Raw genomic sequence first — 21848 nt, forward strand, 5'->3', positions numbered from 1 at the left:
TGGGGCTCCACGCAAGATCTCACCCCGTGGGGTCAAAATGATCACAAGAACGGTGAGCAAAAATCCCAGAACCACACGGGGAGACCTAGTGAATGACCTGCAGAGAGCTGGGACCAAAGTAACAAAGCCTACCATCAGTAACACACTACGCCGCCAGGGACTCAAATTCTGTAGTGCCAGACGTGTCCCCCAGCCTAAGCCAGTACATGTCCAGGCCCGTCTGAAGTTTGCTAGAGAGCATTTGGATGATCCAGAAGAAGATTGGGAGAATGTCATATGGTCAGATGAAACCAAAATATAACTTTTTGGTAAAAACTAAACTTGTCAGGTTTGGAGGACAAAGAATGCTGAGTTGCATCCAAAGAACACCATACCTACTGTGAAGCATGGGGGTGGAAACATCGTGATTTGGGGCTGTTTTTCTGCAATGGGACCAGGACGACTGATCCGTGTAAAGGAAAGATTGAATGGGGCCATGCATCATGAGATTGAGTGAAAACCTCCTTCCATCAGCAAGGGCTTGAAGATGAAACGTGGCTGGGTCTTTCAGCATGACAATGATCCCAAACACACCGCCCGGGCAACGAAGGAGTGGCTTCGTAAGAAGCATTTCAAGGTCCTGGAGTGGCCTAGCCAATCTCCAGATCTCAACCCCATAGAAAATCTTTTTAGGGAGTTGAAAGTCCATGTTGCCCAGCAACAGCCCCAAAACATCACTGCTCTAGAGGAGATCTGCATGGAGGAATGTGCCAAAATACCAGCAACAGTGTGTGAAAACCTTGTGAAGACTTACAGAAAACGTTTGACGGTGTCAGAGGAAGGCCTGACGAATTGCCAAAGATTCCATCTACTCAAGCCATAGCCACTCTACTACAGCCCGCAAACAGTACTGGAGCATCGGCACCGCTTCTACCCCCAAGCCATAAGACCCCTAAATTGCCAAACTGCTAAATAGTCAATTAATGGTACCCAAACAATGTGCACTCACACTCTTGCACTGACTCTAAGCACACTCACTGGACTTTATATATTCACACACACTACAGTGTCACTCCCTCACACGTTCACACACAGGCGTACCGACACCACAAACTCACACTCTTTTACACTCATAATTTGCTGCTGCTACTTTGTTCTTTATTTTACTCTTTTACCCGCCTTCATGTACATATGCCTCATACCTCTGCACATTGATCTGGTACTGGTACTCCCTATATATAGCTTAATTCTTGTGCATTTTATTTTATTCCTCGTTATTTACTTGTATTTATTTATATTTTTTGATTCTGCATCGTTGGAAAAGGTTCGTAAGCAAGCATTTTACTGTAAAGTCTACACCAGTTGCATTTGGCGCATGTGATAAATACAATTTCATTTGATACAATGGGCTCATCATTCCCTGTCCACCCACAGATCTGTAACAGACCAGCAGGGATGGAGGCAGCCTTGAATGCATCATAACATCCCTGAATTGGATTTCCGATTAAGAGGGTTTCATGTAATTAGCTAGAGTACATTTAGTGTAGTGTACAGCCTGTCACGAGTAGCACAGTGACGCATCACCTAGGGGCTTTTAGCCAACACTTGTCTCAGCCATGGGACGTAGGCGCCTCGATGAGGCTTTTAGGAGGTTGATTGACAAGGCTGCTATGCACCTGTGTGTGGCCAGCATTCTAATTTCAAGTGGTTTATCTAGTTCTAGTGTTTAAAACAGGAAATAATGAAAAACCTCTCTCGTTGGGCATGTGTATTGTGGCATAGACCTCAAGAGAAATATGTTCTCAACATGTTATCCCCAATCTTTTTCCATGTTTATTCTGTAGGGTTGGTCGTTATGTGTAGCCTAGTTCCAGACAAGGTGCAGGAGGTTCTTCCACTACCCCAACAGCACACTGCCCTTCTCTTGTTGACCAAGTACGCACCATAGCATAACAACAATGGCCTCTTTAAAATGCACCTTGAGTTATGTTACGGAGTACACAAAGGGCACCACTGGTCCCAGGGCAATTACTAATAGCCCAGGTCATTGTGTATTCCCTTCCTCCCATTTCTCCTGCAACCTTTACCTGAAAGGGCTGTAGAGCAAGTGTCACCAAAATTAGTCTCTCTGACATTATTTCTCACTACTCTCAGTGGGCATTCCAAGTGCACTCCATTTATCGTATCCCAAAAACACAAAATGTGTTATTTATTTAATAACCTTGAGCAAGACAGACAAGTTTTTTTTAAGTAAAAAGTAAAAAAAGATCATGCAACTGCCCAGTCCACCGACAAACTCAATTCCTTCCACTTGCTAGTAGACAAGTTTCGGGAGGACATGGTGCAACAAAATGTAGGGGGAAGAATCATGACCCATTTTACTCACAGATCCTGTTTTATTGCGTTTTTCTTGGTTTATGTAAACGAATTTCACCGTGGCATACGAAAATGAATGGGTCTGGAGTCAAACATTAATAGGCATGTAGCCTATTGGTTAGAGTTGGGCCAGTAACCGAAATGTCCCAGAATTGAATACAGAGCCGAACATACCACAAATCTGTCGATGTGCCCTTGAGCAAGGCACTTAACCCTAATTCCGTAATACTATGGCTGACCCTGTATAGAACAACACATTTCACTGCACCTGTGACAATAAAATAAAATAAACATTTTTATAATTATGCTAGGGCGTTCGTAGACTATTTTTCTCAACGTTCCAAAATGCCTAGACAAACCAAAAAGCATGTGAGTAGTTTAGCTTCCCACACAAACAAATGACGACTCGAGGTTGCAATCTACCACATATGAATATCTTGAATATGTAACGAGTTTTGTTGCATTACATTTATTTATTTTTTACTGACGATCATCTAACAAAGAGGCACTTCATTGCGCGTGCATGGCTACGTGAACATGTTATTAAACATGGCGAAGCAAGGGAACACTGCATGGATACAAACTAACAAATGAATAGCTGCTGCTGTTATTGCAACCGAAATACAATAAACTGATTACTCCGAGAGGTTGTTTACTGAACGTGGCTGTGCCGTTTACAACATGCCCATGCAACGACGTTCTTGGTCGGAACACCTCGCGCTCTGCCTCCCATTCATCCACTGATCTCCCCTACCTGAGAAGGCTGGACAAGGGGTGAGAAGCATTGTGACCACTGATATTGCTGCTTCCACCAGTCCCCGATGATCCACTGCCACTTCCAGTCGATTGTCGTTTCCCAGAAAGAAGCTTTTCCACAGCGGCAAGATTTCCAGTGCGCGCCGCCTCTAGGAGTTCCTGCTCCTTCCCCATCTCGGATAGAGTAGGGGGTTAGAACACGGGAGAAAAAAATCCTTTGCGGTCCTCTACCAATCTCACAGGCGTACTGAGGAAAACAATGGTTCCCTGCACGACTGGATCACTCTCCCAGCAACACAATTCTCCAAGATTGTTCTGATCTCCCACTGTAGCTCCGGGGAAAAGTTTCGTTCAGTACCACGGAGCAAACTTCCTTCGCCCAGTCTCATGCGCGCGTCACTTCCTCGAAACTGGCCCTAGCCTGACGTCGATCAGTAATTTTTTTCATAATTTCTAATTTTGGTGATTATTCTATTACTAATATGCACAAAATATATCTTTGTACTAAATACAGTAAGTGCACAGTAAGTACACTGTGCATGTGCACATGGTTGTACATGCAATAATAAACTATGTTGGCATCCTTATTCTCTCCTTAAAAAAAACTGTAGGATCGTTAAACACAAAATATATGTGGGTGCCAGAGTTCAATGTATATTCCATTTAATAATGGAGGCTATTGACATATTGATATAATTTAACTTCGATTACCAAATTACATTTAGCCAGAGCATCATCTGAAAAAAAGCATAGTATTTTATTTCTCATTGACAAGCCAAGCATTGTGACTAGTTGAATGGAAGTACTCAACGAAAGCACTGGACAAAATATAACTGTGTGTGTATCTTTACTCAGCTGACAGAGAAAAGACAACTCTAAACAAAGTCGCACATTGTTTTCAGTATTCTCTCAATAAAGACCAATGAAGTTGGAAATGAGTTGTCACTAGTTACCACAAGCACAATGTCCAAATTGGCTATATCGTAACAAATCTTGAAAATAAAAATGTGCTTTTTGGTTTTAATTTAAGGTTAGGGTTAGGCGTAAGGTCAGCAATGTGATTCAGGTTATGTTTAAAAAAATACATTTTAGAAATGGGCGGGGTTTATGATTTTGTGGCTATGGTGACGACCCGGGAAAAGGAAGTGGATTTGAGCAGCAGCTTCCGACCGCGAATGTTCTAGAAAAAAATGTTTTGATGTGGCTTCAAAACATTTTTCTTTCGCGCTTTTGCTAGTATTTTACTAAAGCAGCTAACCGCCAATAAACGAGATATACTGAGTTCCATGAGGCTAGTAAGTGAGCGTAGTTAACGTTAGCTGTGAAGTCATTTTTTTTGCTAGCAGCTAACTAGTTTGTTTCTGGAGTCGACTGTTGCATAATTATAAGTTCGATTGGTGTAAGATTTCAAATGAGCTATGGCAGACCCGGCTCTGATAAAGACTGAATCCAACTCTAAGATATCATTGGCTGCTGGAGAAAGCCCTAAAACCGAAGACACTTTAGAATTACCCGTGACCTCGGATGCAGACACTGAAGATCCATCCTCACAATCAATCAACAAACAGGTAACGTTAAGTGTGTTGTTGGAATAACTATAACTTATAAAGAGTGTCATGATATAGAAAAAAATTGCCCCCCAAAGTACTGGAACCCTACAACAACCTCACAAGAGCTCACTAGCCTGACTCAATATATTGTTATTATTTGTTACATCTTCCCTACAATCCTCTGTTTACTTTGCATGACCTGCTGAAGGACTCTATGGCTGGAGATGAGGATGAGGGAACCACAGGTCACCCTGCTTCCAAAAAGCTGAAATTGGAGCCTGAGAAGAAAACGGAGAGGTGCCAAAAGGTTGACATACAGAAGATGCGGTAAGATTCATATATTCTACATTGTATTAACAAAGCGTTTGTGGTAACTGCACAACAACCTATTTGTTGCAAGAATTCGCACATTAACATTTTCCCCCGTGTTGTCCAGGGTTTGTCTCCTCATTGTCTGAGGAGCAGCTTTAACTACTATGAGATGTACAGACGATCTGCCTTCCCTAAAGCTGCTATAAAGAAGGTAAGACCTTTAGGCAGTTTTATGTAAGATTTCATCAGAATCGGTTCAATTTCAATCAGAAAATTCACTGATGCATGTATGCTGTATTTCAACATATGTTTATCTTTACCTGGTTGATACAGCTGATTACAGTCCATCACAGGATCCTCAGTCTCTCAAAATGTGGTTATCGCCATGTCCAGTATTTGCTGGAGAAATAGTGGAAGAAGTTGAGTAAAGGACATCGCTGGGTCAATATTGACCAGATGAGTTCTTGATTGTCTTGCATCTCCACCAACAAAGACTGAGGCATTTTTGACTACTCTACGTTCTTCTGTTTGGTCCTGCAGCTATGGACGTGTGTGAGAAGAGGGGAGACATGCCTCCCCTGCAGCCAAAGCACATGAGGGAGGCTAAAGAACAGAGCAGATCCCCAATATAAAGCCCAAGAACATTCTCTTCCACTGAGCCACTCATGCCTTGCTGATTATAGACGACAGAGCCATGTAGGGATGTATTCCACCTTTCAGATGGTGGCAACTTACACACCACTTTATCATGTTCATTCTCTCTATTCCAATGGCATGGAGAATGTCTGGCCATGAAGGCAAATGCAGTATACTGCTGTCAGGAATAGTCCAACTCTAAAGTCAACCTCTGTGTTAGTGGAGGGTATTTCTTGGATATACTTGTCAATAATAGAACGTTTGATGAAAATATTAGATCTACTTACTGTTTGTATATGTGATGCTTTATTATTTGAGCTGAAGCATAAAGCTGAAAGAATGTATCCAAAATTGGTCCCTTCTAGTGCCTCATGGAAAAAATTGTTTTAATACAGAATTTGGGTCAGTAGCTGACATATTTCAATAAATAAAATGTATCATCTTCTCATTAATGACAGGTAGTCTCGTAAATTGAGTTTGTGTGTGTGCATGTTATAGGACACTAACCTCAAGCCTGCTCTCTGACCAATAAATGTGTAAAAACCATACTGTGTAAAGATCAGTCACCACCCTACACTAGGAGAATAGACAGCACACAAATAAAGGTTGCGTCAATATTTTATCACTTAGAAAAATTCTCACATACTAATTTGGTTCACAGAACCAAGTTTACATAAATCTTATTGAATGACAAAACATCTTGGGTGAGGAATTCTAAGCAAATGTTGCACACATTTGACATAATACACAGTCAGAGGGTCTCAACAAATGTATCAGGACATTTTCTCTGGGATGATTCTCACTGTCACACTAAGAAAGTGCAATTTCCAGTTAATGTACCACACTTAAAAGTGAAAATAATCAACAGAGCAAAATAATAATCCATTTGATTATTACATGCACACTCTTTCCACAACAATGAGAATACTATATTTTTGCAAAGTCATTCTAATAACTAAAGGGACAGAGTATGCCAGGCCCACCCCCTCATGCATGACACTATTTGGCTGGCTCAGGGCTGTTGTCATGGTAACCCAGATCAGTTGAAGAGGCAGCAGAAGTGTAACTTGACAGGCTGCCCCCTGTGAAGAGGAAGCTGGCTGGGGGCTGAGTGGTCACCCTGCTGCGGATGGAGAGGGCTTACAGAGTTGTTCTAAGGAGGGGGTGAGCATGGATTTGAGTCAGTCATACAACTGCAGCTTTCCTTCCACATCACTTACAATAACCAGGTTTAGACGGATTGGCTGACAACGTCAAGAAAATGTGCGCGCATCGATATGGCAGGAAGGCGTGCATTATGATCCTGAAAGGTCAGATGGCAGCCTCTTGTCATTGTTGCTAGCTATGTGGGAAATCAAATGTGTCTCGTTTCAGCTCGTATCACAGATTATCCATTATATTGACCAGATACTCTAGTGGCTGCTCAAACAATTAAACGTCTTCAAAAATGGAAGGCGGTGGGACCATTCTAGCCAATGAGCGTGCAGATACATGCACATCGGTTTCCACTAGTTATCGTCACAGGTACAAAGTCAAATTTGGCTAAAATAAATCAACAAAAACGTGCTTTTTGGTCTTAATTTAAGGTTAGGCATATGGTTAGCAGTGTGGCTGAGGTTACATTTAAAATCACATTTTAAAAATATATATTTTAGAAATGGGCGGTGTTTGCTTTGAAGCTGTGGTAGTTTGTGAAGACCAAATACAAACTATATAAGTGTTTTTTTCCCTCAAAGTTACCGGGTTGTCACGAATCCTACTTCTATCAGTAGACTCCTAACAACGTAATCATTGCGAAACTTCTATTTGATCAAATAGCTCTTAGCCGTGGTATATTGGCCATATACCACAACCCCCTGAGGTGGCTTATTGCTATTATAAACTGGCTACCAACGCAATTAGCGCAGTAAAAATAAATGTTTTGTCAAACCCGTGGTAAACGGTACTTTCAGCCAATCGTCATTCAGGGCTCGAACCATCCAGTTTATAATGTTATTGATACCATGTCTTGTTTTGACCAATCTCATGTCTATGCTAATTGTGCAAATGTATTTATGTTTAAAAATAAATACATTTTGAGACTAAATGTTCTCAAGTGTCTAAGCCTACCCTGTCTGTTTCGCCTGCATCGCTTGTTGTTCTTAATTATACACTGGGTGAGTCGAGCCCTGAATGGGAATTTAACCGCAAAAGTTATTTTTATGTGCACTACATCGCGCACAACCTTTAACCGCAACAAATCAATATGATGGAAACGACTCTGATGGAAACATGGACATATTGTTTTAATGCGGATTATAGAATATTCACATGAAAATCTGTCGCCAATTGGATGGAAACCTCGCTACAGCCAAGGCCATGCAAAAAAAAAACTAAAAGCAAATATCTACAATCAAAAAAAACAATTGGGTAGCAGTATGTATTTTCTGAGAGTTGTTGATATTATTCGTAACGGAATCACTACTTTGTTACACTGAATGTGACCTTTAGGGAATGTTCAAATACAAACATGCAAGACTAGGGAAAAAACTGACACATTAGACAAGTTAATTTGTTAACCTTAGGCATTTTCACTTTTACATAATAATAATAATAATAATTGCTTAAAACCATGCTCAGGCTATGGGTACAACATAATTCATCCTTTGCTTCATGCTACATCTCTCAATCAGAATGTAACACTATCATTCATACATTAATATCAGAAGGCAACCAGAGAAACAAGCCCAGAGGCTTGGTACAGTGGTATATTATTATGGCCACCAGAGGTCTCGCAGTTCCACTCAGAAGAGAGTGGAGAATGATGCTAAAAGCTCAACCAAGGGTGAGTTAACTTGTAAGCACCATACCACATACACAAGTCTCTTCTTGACACAATTGACTTTCTCCCTATTCACACTTGTTTTGCTGAGTGTGACTTTGATCTAAGTAACGTTAACCCAATGTCTTTCCTCTTAAGTGCCAATCTTCTGAGACAACAAACATTTTTGAAATAATAAACTTTGTCACTCCACATTGGATATCCTATAATTACTAACAAAAATCTAATTATATAACCACATTAAATAATATAACTCCAATTAGTACAAAGGCTTCACAGGTGTTCCATAGTAATAGAAAGGTAGCCAATGGGTAGAATACAACAAATTGGCATTAGTGCACCTGTCAGTTTTAGTGTAGATAAAAGCATTAGCATTACACATATTTTGTGTGTATATACGCAATTAAGATGCAGTATCTCTATGTATTCTTTGATCTGATGTGTTTGTTGAGATGGCTAGTAGCAAGACTGTCTTATCAAAAATTATTTAAAATAGCTGCAAAAAGTAAATTTTCATGACTGCCTGTAACAGTTCATATCAAAATAATAACACTACATTTCATCCACACTGGGATCCAAAACAGGGGCTTCTAACTATAGATGAATATACCCCAATCCACTCCCCTGTATCTAAAAGTTAGGGATAGCAGAAGGACTTATTGAAGTCTAATTCTGTGGATGGTCAGTGAGGTATTAGTATATACCTAGATGGTGTTTCTCCATGCAGATGGGTGAGTAAAGGAGATCAACTAATACCTGTCTGAGTGCAGGGTACACCTCTCAAGTAACAAACTAAACCAGTTAATGTACCATAACCAGTCTTAACTGTCCTTAAAAGATCAGAAAGCATGGGTCATCTGAACATTCAACCACCAAATTTAGTTTTACCGTTAAAAATAAATCATATACGTTTTTTTTTTTTTTTTTTTTTTAAATGCAAGAAAAATAAGACGGGAACATTTTGACCTGGTATCTGAGAACAGTGTGGAGAGAGCTTTCCCCTTCTCAGATACACAACCATTCAAAAGGATAGCTATGCGGAGGTGTGTCTGGTGATCCCACAGACAGGATCTCCATGTTTACAGTGCAGTACTGCTTTAAGTCAGTGGTCACAATCATCCTAAACAACGTTACATGAATGCATATAAAATACCAGCTACTAACTATACAGACGTACAACTATGAACAGGATCTACTTTACAATAGCGAACAGTTTTATAGTTGCAGCTTGGTTGGTGTTTGTAAACCCACACACCAACATTCCTAGAGCTCGAGTGGTCTTCACAGGGCATGCCTGACATTGAAAGATGTGTACAGGAAACAACATCAAGGGACTCGTAACACTACTAAACTGACAGTTCTCTGCATAGAAGACTGCATAGTAGACTAATTTTGGCATGTGTTCTTCAAATAAAAGATTTGCTAAAGATAGATGACCAGTGAGGTGCAGCACAACAATGAGTCAACTATTCTCTATGGTGGTTTAAATTCAAACTAGGTGTAAATAGCTTTAAATGTACAGCAATACCCGTCAGTGTGTAAAGAGTGACTACAGTAGGACACCTGTTTTCTACAGGGGCCCCCTATGTGTTCTCTGGAAGTGACACACTGTTTGTTTGTGCAATTCATTACAAGAGCTTGAACTTTGGAACCATCAGGGTGGATTCCACTGTTAGGTACTCATCACTGTTCTTTAGAAATTGTCATATGCCTGGGTTCAGACAGCTAATTTTGTCCAGACATTTGTATCAGTTCATTTACTCCCTTATTGATGTAGAGACAGTATATTGCACTCTGCTGGCCGGGGAAGTAAAGCGGTCACAGGTCAAACATGGGGTCATACTTCCTGACTTCCAAGAGGAGACGCTCTCGGTCAGTGAGGGCTTGAGAGAGGGCCGACTGAGCTTCCGATAGCTGCGACTCCAGGAAAGTATTCTGAAGGGAAAAGGTTGTTGTCTTTATTGCTTTTCACTTCTAAATAATGTTTCTTTGCCAGGGCAAGTATGCTAAATCTCTTCAGCTGTAATTGCTACCCTGATTTGGCCCCTCTTCGCCTTAACAAGAGAACCAGACAAGAACAAGAGTACTACAACTGTCTGGCCTTATCTTTATCTAATCATCCAAAATGTAACTTAAAAGTATTCCATTTAAGCCCTGTGAGTACATGCGATTTTATATCAACCGTTTCACACACATTTAAGGTTAAAAACCATAAGTACAATGCAACTATTGTCGGGACTGTGCTATCGTGAATAATCACTTTATGTATGCTACGCTTTCATTTTACATGGTGGTTCAAACTAGCCTAATCCTTACTGATACTGGTGAGCCAGTGTGAGTGGGTGTAGAGATCTACCGTGATCTGCGACAGTTTTTGTTCTGTCCAACAGTCTGGCTTCTCCAAACATACCACAGCACCACCTGCTGAGTCTCTTGGGACTGTGCCTTCACCACCTGCAAGACAAGACATATTCAGAAATAAAGATTACTCCTGTTATTCGATGTCATTCAAGCAGTGAGAGACAAAATCATTGTAATATTCAAAGACAGGTCCGTCTCCTCTCCCCCAATCACCTTTGATTCTCAAAATGCCATCATCAGCTCGCTCCACAACCACCTGGTCTACGGTAAAGGTGACAGGTTGGGGCTGGGGGGCCGTGGGGTAGACCTTGGGACCATCATCCTAAACAGGAGGGGAAAACACTGGTTAACTCCATTGCATGGATGGCAGGCTAACTGTCATTTATTCAATCTGTATCCTATGGAACGCTGTTGGGATCTTACCACGTATAAAAACAGGCTACACATCAAATAACATTATCTGACCCCAACAGAGTTCCATAGTCTCCGTTACCAGCTGACCTTCAGAGTGATAGTGACGTTTTCCAGGCGGATCTTAATGGGTTGGATGTCAGCACTGAGCTCATCCTCCAGGAAGGGCCCCAAGGTGGCCAGGGTAGAAACCAACAGATCCACCCGACAGCCTTGCACACCCAGCTCCAGGTGACCCACCAACGCAGACAGAGAACCATGCCGCGCTGCAGAAGGACCCATCTCCATCCGTATGCCCACCACGGGAACTGCCCTGCAGCCTTGCCTGTGGCCAACGGTAGACCCACCGGGCACTACGGACATCATGTAAAAAATGGTGTGTTGTGTAGTCAGAGAATGGGTATTATGGATGCAGAGTGGTCTAAAAGTAGCATTGAGAGTCTTTAGTAGTTACACTGGGAGAGTGAGGTGATTACAGGAGTGATTATATCACAATATGAGTATGTATTTGTATTTATTATGGATGCCCATTAGCTGCTCTCTTCCTGGGGTCTAAACACATTAAGACACACATCACACACAAAAACGAATGATATAAAACAGTACATCATGTAACATCATTACACCACTACATTTCTACAATACAAAATGTATAACACTACAATATATTCAATATTAAAATGTACGTGCGTGTCGAGTGCGTGTGCTAGCCACTGTGTGAATTTGCAAGTGTGTGTGCCTGTGTGTCTCTTCACAGTCTGCGTTGTCCCATAAGGTATAGTTTTTCTTTTTGTGAGTGGCTATAACAGGTGTTTTTACAGGGAATCTGAGAGCATGAGTGAGTTGGGAGGACAGAGTGTTCTCTGACAAAGGGAACCATTTTTATTCGAAATTGAGAGCCAGTGTGTTGACACAGATGTTGAGTGTGACTGATGCTCAGTAAGGTGCAGGGTCTTTAGGGAGTTAAGTTCTACTTCATTTTCGATGACTGACAGAGGCAGTGTTTTTACGCTGGATTATTATCCAAATCTGCCACTGGAAGTCATCCAGAATGGATAAAAGCATAGTTCCATCCGTAGCTTGCAGTTACCTGGCATCAGTTCAGCCAGCAGGTCAGAGACCCTGACGTTGCCCATCTGTCTTAGGATGAGATCCTGGGCCTCCACTGCCACCACCAGGTCCTCTCCCTTCAGGTCTGCCACACAGGCCATCCCACTGAGCACCAGCAACAACACAGAGGTCTGCACAGCACACCACAGCACAATCAGTTAATCACAATAACAATTCTGCTTTGCTCAGCTTACAAATACAGTATGATTGCTGAGCATATACAGTGGAAGTGCTGACAATGCCTCTGTAATGTCACACTGGACAGTGTATGTATGTAAATAGACCCACTGAGTCCTGTGTGATGTCCTCAATGCTCTGGGACAGGGAGCTGCTCAGGTCAGCTGAGGACCCCCCCTCTGTCCCCAGGGCAGGACTGCCTCCACTGGGCCCCGGGGTGCCGTTGGGTCGCATCATGGACACTACCCCTGAGTCTGAAACCACAACAGAACACACAGGGACAAAACTCTATTGTCCAGTGGGATTCAAGATTATTGTTTTTAAATCATCTTACCAGATAGATAGTATATCTTTATTTTTAAATGTTCTGTATTCTCTTGATACAATACGCATGTGTTTTGTAGAGTTTGGATGGTTTTGAATTGACTGATGATATTGTGGGGAGTTACCATCCATGAGGATGACAAAGTTCTCACTGGCGTCGTTTTCCACTGAGAGGTGGTCGTTAGGCAGGCTGCCGTCCAGGATAGCACTGTCAAATGAGTGCTGCGAGAGAGACTGGTTCATGGACTGGAGCCGCAGGCTGGCTATGGGGGACCCCTCCTCAGGGCGCTGCTCCCTACACAAACAGAAACGGAAGGTGAGATAGGGTCAACAGCCTGTATATTCATTCACACCAGTAAAACCACATCCATACAGTTTACAATATGGACCAGGAAGAGCTGAACCATATAGTGTAATGACAACAGCACAGCAGGAGAGCATGCTGGGAAACCTACTTCGCCTGTGGATTGAACAGCTTGCTCATCCCCGACCCGCGACTCATGAAGCTGAAGGCATCTTTTGTGATGGAGAACGCCCCTTTAGTCAGGTCCAGGGAGGCACTAATGGCATCTTTGGTGACGTCCTTGGTGGAGGTGAGGGCAGTGGACAGCTCTCCCTCCAGGCTGAAGGTAGAGGGGTCCCTGGACAGGAGGGAGTGATGGTGTTCAGGGGAGAAGGGAGGAGAGAGAACAGGACCACTGCCATCCCCCTGGGCCATCTCCCCCTCCATGACCTCCACTGCCTCGCTGGCCTCCTCTACTACACCATCCACCTCCTGCTCAAGGGGAGGAGAGCTGTTGACGGTGGCATTGGTGTTTCCTATCCCACTGTCCTCCAGAGGGCCTGGCGAAGTAGCCTGGTGAGTGAGGGAGAGATCGGAGTCTGTCAGGCTGGGGCTTTCAGACCCTGGGGTGTGGGCCTCCTCTGGCTCTGTGGCTGCAGGTGGTAGCAGGAGCCTCAGCTCCACTGAGTCCATTAGGAGGGCTAGGCACACCGTAGGGGGGTCAGCCTCCTGGCCCCTTGCCTGCTTAGCGTCCCTGGTGTCCCGGTCCAGCTCGTGCCCCAGCCTGGCCAGGGTGTCCTTCATCCGCAACAGGGCAACATACTGGTAGTGGTTGAGCCACACTTTGACCGGTGTGATGGCCTGGGCCAGGAAGTGGATAGAAGCCACTGCAACCTCCTGTCGACTGTCCTGGTTGTGTTCCAGGTTGGGCGGGAGGAGGTTTTCCTGCTGTTCTGGGGTTTTATGGTTGGGATCAACAGGAGCTGGTTCATTGGGGGAGGAGACTAGGGAACTGACCTTAAACGCAGATGGACGACACATCCACAAAGAAATGGTGAAAGGCTCCACGAAGGGGTGAGCTCTGCCCCTGTTGCTTTTCCGCGCCCCCTCAAAGCTCATGGACAGACGGGACAGGCTGAAGAACCAGACATCCTTGGGCCTTAGGGGCCTCCTCTCAGACAGGGACAGGGGCTCCATCTCCAGGGAGTGCTGGAGGAAGGCAGAGGGTAGGGGGAGGAAGGAGCTCTGGTCTCGGGGGAAGGAGCAAGGGGGAGTTGACTGGAAGAAGTGGCAGGTGGAGAAGCTGCTGTAGGTGGAGTGGAGGTCGGCCCGGGTGCCGTGGGGGGAGTGGCGTGTGTTGCTGAGGACCATCTGAGGAACGGTGATGCTTAGGGACTGGGGCCGGTCCTGGTGGTCCATGATGGACGACTCCAGGGGAATGATCAGCTGCAGACAGACAGGGGGGAGGCACAGAAACAGGAACACAGTCATCTCCTGACAACTAACCCAGTAATAACATCAACACCAAAGTTTAAAATGGTCCCTTTCCATTTCATTGCAGAGAAAACTGGAGACGAAAGCCAGAAGCATTACAAAACTGCATACCCATTACCAAAAAGAACAGTGTTTCTACACAAAAGTCCCTAAGGGCAAACATCTGGAAGGTTGAACAACACTAGAAACACTTGAAATGACTTAAAGTTGTGTAATGAGCTGTAATACTCTGCTGCCAAAAGGGACACTGACTGCAATGATGCAACTCTATTCTGACAGCTTGGTCTGGGTTTATTCAACCAGTCTCACCTTGATCTGAGCTGCGTCCACGTGGATGTCTATGTGCTCCTCTGCCTTGCTGCTGTCCTGGAGGTGGTAGAAGGCTTTGACCTGCTCCAGGGTACGCAGCAGGCCCCTAGAGAACAGGTTGACCCACAGCAGACTGGCTGGGTCCAGGCACAGCTGTAGGCCGTTCAGTTGGGCATATAGGTTAGTATTGGGTACTGGGGAAGGAGAGGGGGATGGAGAGAGGGACATATTTTCAGTTGTAAGATAATATTCTAATGGTTTGTTTCTTTCACCAGAAGAGAACTGAATATTGAATTGGAGGATCAGCAAGAAACTACAGTTTGAATCATTTACTAGGATAATGACTAAATAGCAGTTTGCAAGAAACACACACAACAGTGTATGGTTAGCTCATACCAGGCAAACCGGGGTTGTCAGGGAAGTAATACTCTGTGAATTGCAGGTGGATGGCTGGTATATTGTCTGCTAGGTTCAGGGCCTTGCGGTTACAGGATATTAAGGACGGGGTCTTCTTGCTGTGGCATCCCCCTGTAGACACCTGTGTGAGGGTAAGGGATGGTAATAATGATTCATGTGAATTTGATTGCTGAAGTGCTTTTCTCACACAAAAAATTAAAAGTAATGATGAGTTTTCTGACAGTCAAAGTGAAAGTAGTGCAAAAGGAACTTAATGCAGTATTAACTAGAGTAAGCTCCAAATATATTGGGACAGTGACAATTTTGTTGTTGTTTTGGCTCTGTGGATGAAATTGTACAATTACAATGAGGTTAAAGTGCAGACTGTCAGATTTAATTTGAGGGTATTTTCCCCATTTAGAAATGACAGCACTTTTTGTACATAGTCCCCCCATTTTAGGGGACCAATAGTATTGGGACAAATTCACTTGTGTGCATTAAAGTAGTCAAAAGTGAAGTATTTGGTCCCGTATTCATAGCATGCAATGATTACATCAAGCTTGTGATTACAAATTTGTTGGATGCATTTGCTGTATGTTTTGGTTGTGTGTTTTATATATTGTGCCCAATAGAAATTAATGATAAATAATGTATTTTGTCATTTCATTCACTTTTATTGTAAATAAGAATAGAATATGTTTCTTAACACTTCTACATTATTGTAGATGCCACCATGATTACGGATAATCCTGAATGAATCGTGAATAATGCTGAGTGAGAAAGTTAGACGTAGAAATATCATACTCCCAAGACATGCTAACCTTTCACCATTACAATAACAGGGGAGGTTAGCATACCTCTAAGACATGCTAACCTCTCTCCATTACAATAACAGGGGAGGTTAGCATACCTCTAAGACATGCTAACCTCTCTCCATTACAATAACAGGGGAGGTTAGCATACCTCTAAGACATGCTAACCTCTCACCATTACAATAACAGGGGAGGTCAGCATTTTTGGGGGTATGACATTTATGGATCTGTAACTTTCACCCTCATCATTATTCACGATTCATTCAGGATTATCCGTAACCATGGTGGCATCCACATTAATGTAGAAGTGTATAGAAACTACTTTAATACACATATGTGAATTTGTCTCAATACTTTTGGTCCCCTAAAATGGGAAGACTATGTACAAAAAGTGCTGTAATTATTAAACGGTTCACCCGATATGGATGAAAATAGTAAACCCTCAAATTAAAGCTGACAGTCTGCACTTTAACCTCAGTCAGTGTATCCTTTCAAATCCAAAGTGCTGGAGTACAGAGCCAAAACAACAAAACACTGTCACTGTCCCAATACCTCTGGTGCTCACTGCATATCCCATCTCATGAAATGAAACTACAAAAGGTCTTACATTTTTGATTATTTACAGAGAAAAGGGGAATTACCACCAACTCAAGCCCAAAATACCCCTTATCATGGTTTGCTGCATATTATATCTGATTTCCTCTATGGTTGTAAAAGTAGGAACTGCTTAGCTCTATTTGTGTTGGCAGGGGTTTTTCTACATCACAGCTGACAAGCTTTAGGGCACTCGAGCGGGGCGAGGAGAAAAGGGTTTCCCTTCTTACTATGATATAACTAAGACTACATTGCCAGGTTAGGAATTAATGTAATAGTGCATAGAGAGTATTTCATTTTCTTCACATGGCTTTACTGTCTTCAACATGTCTCGATTCTGTGCAACCAGCTGCATTCCATGTCTTCTGTCCTTGCCATTGATAGCCTTTTAGAATGAATAGCATACTTTGACTGCCTCCATTACAGAAAACAATGTCAGAGGAAGCCTAACGGAGAGATGTACATAGGTAGTCCTGTCTCACCTGATGTATATCCAGGTCATCCATTCGTACCACCACACAGCTGGAGCGGAGCCTCTTAAGAGGGTTCAAGGGGAGAGATTGTGCTATTGAGGTCCTCTTGGAGATCTGCTCCCTTTCAGGAGGGCTGGCCTTGGGGTTGGGTTGTCCATCTGTGTATATCATAAGTCAAACTTTTTCTGTCAGTATCTGTGACTTGAAAATAACCATTTATTCTCATCACTAGGTACACTACATTACCAAAAGCATGTGGGCACTTGCTCGTTGAGCATCTCATTCCAAAATCACGGGCATTAATATGGAGTTGGTCCCCCCCCCTGTGCTGCTATAACAGCCTCCACTCTTCCGGGAAGGCTTTCCACTAGATGTTGGAACATTGCTGCAGGGACTTGCTTTCATTCAGCCACAAGAACATTAGTGAGGTCGGGCACTGATGTTTGGCGATTAGGCCTGGCTCGCAGTCGGCGTTCCAATTCATCCCAAAGGTGTTCGATGGAGTTGAGGTCAGGGCTCTTTGTAGGCCAGTCAAGTTCTTCCACACCGATCTTGAGAAACCATTTCTGTATGGACTTTTCATGCTGAAATAGGAAAGGGCCTTCCCCAAACTGTTGCCACAAAGTTGGAAGAGCAGAATTATCTAGAATGTCATTGTATACTGTAACTAAGGGGCCTAGCCCGAACCATAACAAACAGCCCCAGACCATTATACCTCCTCCACCAAACTTTACGGTTGGCACTATGCATTCGGACAGGTAGCGTTCTCCTGGCATCCGCCAAACCCAAATTTGCTTCCAGAGGCAGTTTGGAACTCGGAAGTGAGTGTTGCAACCGAGGACAGACAATTTTATGCCCTACATGTTTCAGCACTTGGGGTCCCGTTCTGTGAGCTTATGTGGCCTACCATGTCATGGCTGAGCCATTGTTGCTCCTAGACGTTTCTACGTCACAATAACAACACTTACAGTTGACCGGGGCAGATCCAGCAGGGCAGAAATGTGACCAATTGACTTGTTGGAAAGGTGGCATCCTATGACGGTGCCACGTTGAAAGTCACTGAGCTCTTCAGTAAAGCCAGTCTACTGCCAATGTTTATCTATGGAGATTGCATGGCTGTGTGGTCGATTTTATACACCGGTCAGCAACAGGTGTGGCCGAAATAGCAGAATCCACTAATTTGAAGGGGTGTCCACATACGTTTGTTTATGTAGTATGTGTCTGTTGTGGATCAGAGTCCTACTACAGTAAGAGGACCTGGCAGTGTGTTGTAGTAAGTCTCACCCTGGGTCCTCTTTGCAGGGAAGTCCTTGGGCTGGTTGGGGACCTTAGAGTCTGGCCCAGGGATCCCTGATGCGTCCACTCTCCTCTGGAACTCCTGCAGTAGTATGCCAGCCCACTGGGCCCGTGCATCCATCGCCCCACAGTGACGCTCCCAATGTCGACAGCCATCACCTGCAGGTCATATCATACAAAGTCATACATTAAGGTCATACAATAGGGTTCACTGCATCACCAGGGTTATTGTTGAAAAGATTCCATCTCTCACCCTAATAAAAATATATACACCTGTATATAACATCCCAGTTATATACATCAACTTAAAGTATTTTTTTCCAAAGCTTTGTTTTTTACTATTTGATCTGGGTGATTGCTCAAGCAAACCAATCCAATCTCCATTAAAATGTGTTTTCCATAATTGTGTAACAGACCAGTAGTTCTGATGAAGTGAAGTGGAGAGTTCTAGTAGGAATTGAGGTACCCCACATTCTACAGTCAAATAATTCCACTGAGAATAATAGCAATGGGCATCCTTTGCCATCCAGGCTATTAGTTTGCATGAATGAATGGAGGTTGAGGTTTCATATACTAATCAAATCAAATTTATTTATATAGCCCTTCGTACTAGGAATCATGTTACAATGATTACGGATAAGCCTGAATTAGACGCACAAATATCATACACCCAAGACATGCTAACCTCTCAACATTACAATAACAGGGTAGGTTAAAAAAAATTGTTGGGGGGGGGGTGTATGATATGTGTGCGTCTAACTTTCTCACTCATCATTATTCACGATTCATTCAGGATTATAACCAAGACAAATAGCAAATGTTTCCAACAAATGTATGAGTCACAAGATTGATGCAGTCATTGTGTGCTATGAATATGATTATTAATACTTAACTTTTGACTACTTTAATACACGTAAGTGAATTTGTCCCAATACTTTTGGTCCCTTAAAATGGGGTGCTATGTACAAAAAGGCTATTAGTTCAAATGAATTAATGGAGAGGAGATTTACTAGAATTCTGAATGTAGGTTGATATTTCAGTGGGAGCACTAACAAAGAATGTGGTGGACAGCAGTGAATAAACGTGAGCTCTAATTATAACAAATAGTAGCACAAGTCTCTTGACCGATTGGGGGAAGTACACTCACCAGGCCTGTGGATGGGGTAGTAGTCAAAACCAAGCTTGCGGAAGGTCAGCTGCATTGCACCATGGGGGCATGGAGGAGGAGGCTCATCTGTGTGACATGAGAAGTCAGAGGTCAAAAGCTTTGTTCACCTGTGACAACTCTGACAACAAACTTTCATCATCAAGACCATAATTGGAGGGTGGATTTTTGTGTAAATAGTCCTCTAAGAAAACCAAAAAATGGGATCGCGGGAGGATTTTCAAAATCCCGAAGAATAAAAATATATAAACATCGTCTTTGTATCTCAAAATCATTGTAATGTGGTCAACCTTAAAAATCTAAATGAAAATTCTTAAAATCTAAAAGATAAAATTAAACGAGAGTGCCCCTTAGATCATGGGAAAAGGCCGCACCTGACCGTTGCACTTGAATCATTCCCACAGTGAATGGCTATGCCCGCTATACATTATTACAGAGACTTTGATCAAAACAAATCAAAATGTATCAGTCACATACACATGATTGGCAGATGTTATTGTTGGAGTGGAGAAATGCTTGTGTTTGAAGCTCCAACAGTACAGTGCTGTAATATTTAACAAGTCATATCTAACCATTTCACAAAAACACACATAAATCTAAGAAAAAGGAATGGAATTAAGAATATATAAATATATGGACGAGCAATGTCAGAGCGGAATAAACTAAGACACCGTAGAATAGAATATAGTATATACATATGAGATGAGAAATGCAAAATATGTAAACATTATTAAAGTGACTCGTGTTCCATTTACTAAAGTGGCCAGTGATTTAAAGTCTATGTACAGTTGAAGTTGGAAGTTTACATACACCTTAGCCAAATACAGTTAAATACATTTTAGTCCTGACATTAAATCCCAGTAAAAATTCCCTGTTTTAGGTCAGTTCGGATAATCACTTTATTTTAAGAATGTGAAATGTCAGAATAATAGTAGAGAGTGATTTATTTCAGCTTGTATTTCTTTCATCACATTCCCAGTGGGTCAGAAGTTTACATACACTCAATTAGTATTTGGTAGCATCGCCTTAAAATTGTTTATCTTGGGTCAAATGTTTCTAGTAGCCTTCCGTAAGCTTCCCACAATAAGTTGGTTGAATTTTGGCCCATTCCTCCTGACAGAGCTGGTGTAACCGAGTAGGCCTCCTTGCTCGCACACGCTTTTTCAGTTCTGCACACACATTTTCTATGGGGTTGAAGTCAGGGCTTTGTGATGGCCACTCCAATAACTTGACTTTGTTGTCCTTAAGCAATTTTGCCACTACTTCGGAAGTATTCTTGGTGTCATTGTCCATTTGGAAGACCCATTTGCGTCCAAGCTTTAACTTCCTGACCAATGTCTTGAGCTGTTGCTTCAATATATCCACATCATTTCCTGCCCTCATGATGCCATCAATTTTGTGAAGTACACCAGTCCTTCCTGCAGCAAAACACCCCCACAACATGATGCTGCCACCCCCGTGCTTCGCGGTTGGGATCGTGTTCTTCGGCTTGCAAGCCTCCCCCTTTTTCCTCCAAACATAACGATGGTCATTATGGCCAAACAGTTCTATTTTTATTTCATCAGACCAGAGGACATTTCTCCAAAATTAGGTGCCTCGACAAATTTCTTCAGCCTCCTGAGGTTGAAGAGGCGCTGTTGTGATGTGTAGAAACTTGAAGCTTTCCACCTCCACTGTGGTTCCGTCGATGTGGATAGGGGGTTGCTCCCTCTGCTGTTTCCTGAAGTCTACGATCATCCCCTTTGTTTTGTTGACGTTGAGTGAGAGGTAATTTTCCTGGCACCACACTCCCAGAGCCTCCTCCCTGTAGGCTGTCTCGTCATTGTGAGTAATCAAGCCTACTACTGTTGTGTCGTCTGCAAACTTGATTGAGTTGTAGGCGTGCGTGGCCACGCAATCATGGGTGAACAGGGAGTACTGATGATGTGCTTGGATGGTACTATGGTGTTAAAAGCCGAGCTATAGTCAATCAACAGCATTCTTACATAGGTATTCCTCTAGTCCAGATAGGATAGGGCATTGTGCAGTGCGATGGCATCGTTTGTGGATCTATTGGGGCAGTAAGCAAACTGAAGTGGGTCTAGTAGAGGTAAGGTAAGGTAGAAGTAAGGTAGAGGTGATATGATCCTTGACTAGTCTCTCTCTCAAAGCACTTCATGATGACAGAAGTGAGTGCTACAGGGAGATCGTAATTTAGTTTAGTTACCTTAGCT

The 21848-nt window shown here is 42.9% G+C and overlaps 2 protein-coding genes across 11 annotated transcripts in view; both read right to left on the reverse strand.

Moving 5' to 3' along the window:
- The window catches only part of LOC135528211 (ankyrin repeat and SAM domain-containing protein 1A-like), a 118239-nt gene extending 114745 nt beyond the window's left edge, over nt 1-3494 (reverse strand). For all 10 annotated transcript variants that reach the window (XM_064957145.1, XM_064957147.1, XM_064957146.1 and 7 more), the window contains exon 1: nt 3110-3494. In XM_064957145.1, coding sequence (XP_064813217.1) covers nt 3110-3285 — 176 coding nt within the window. In that variant the 5' untranslated portion in view covers nt 3286-3494. The remainder of the gene's footprint in view (nt 1-3109) is intronic.
- Nucleotides 3495-7875: 4381 nt separating this feature from the next.
- The window catches only part of LOC135528208 (bridge-like lipid transfer protein family member 3A), a 42983-nt gene continuing 29010 nt past the window's right edge, over nt 7876-21848 (reverse strand). The window contains exons 9-21 of the mRNA XM_064957131.1: nt 19618-19704; nt 18459-18629; nt 17184-17332; nt 15296-15437; nt 14900-15093; nt 13269-14542; nt 12939-13108; nt 12601-12743; nt 12293-12443; nt 11293-11555; nt 11005-11113; nt 10787-10884; nt 7876-10365 (exon numbers count right to left, since the gene is read on the reverse strand). Coding sequence (XP_064813203.1) covers nt 10249-10365; nt 10787-10884; nt 11005-11113; nt 11293-11555; nt 12293-12443; nt 12601-12743; nt 12939-13108; nt 13269-14542; nt 14900-15093; nt 15296-15437; nt 17184-17332; nt 18459-18629; nt 19618-19704 — 3068 coding nt within the window. The 3' untranslated portion in view covers nt 7876-10248. The remainder of the gene's footprint in view (nt 10366-10786; nt 10885-11004; nt 11114-11292; nt 11556-12292; nt 12444-12600; nt 12744-12938; nt 13109-13268; nt 14543-14899; nt 15094-15295; nt 15438-17183; nt 17333-18458; nt 18630-19617; nt 19705-21848) is intronic.

The sequence above is a fragment of the Oncorhynchus masou genome, chromosome 33 (genome assembly GCF_036934945.1).
Source record: "Oncorhynchus masou masou isolate Uvic2021 chromosome 33, UVic_Omas_1.1, whole genome shotgun sequence".
NCBI classification, from domain to species: Eukaryota; Metazoa; Chordata; class Actinopteri; order Salmoniformes; family Salmonidae; genus Oncorhynchus; species Oncorhynchus masou.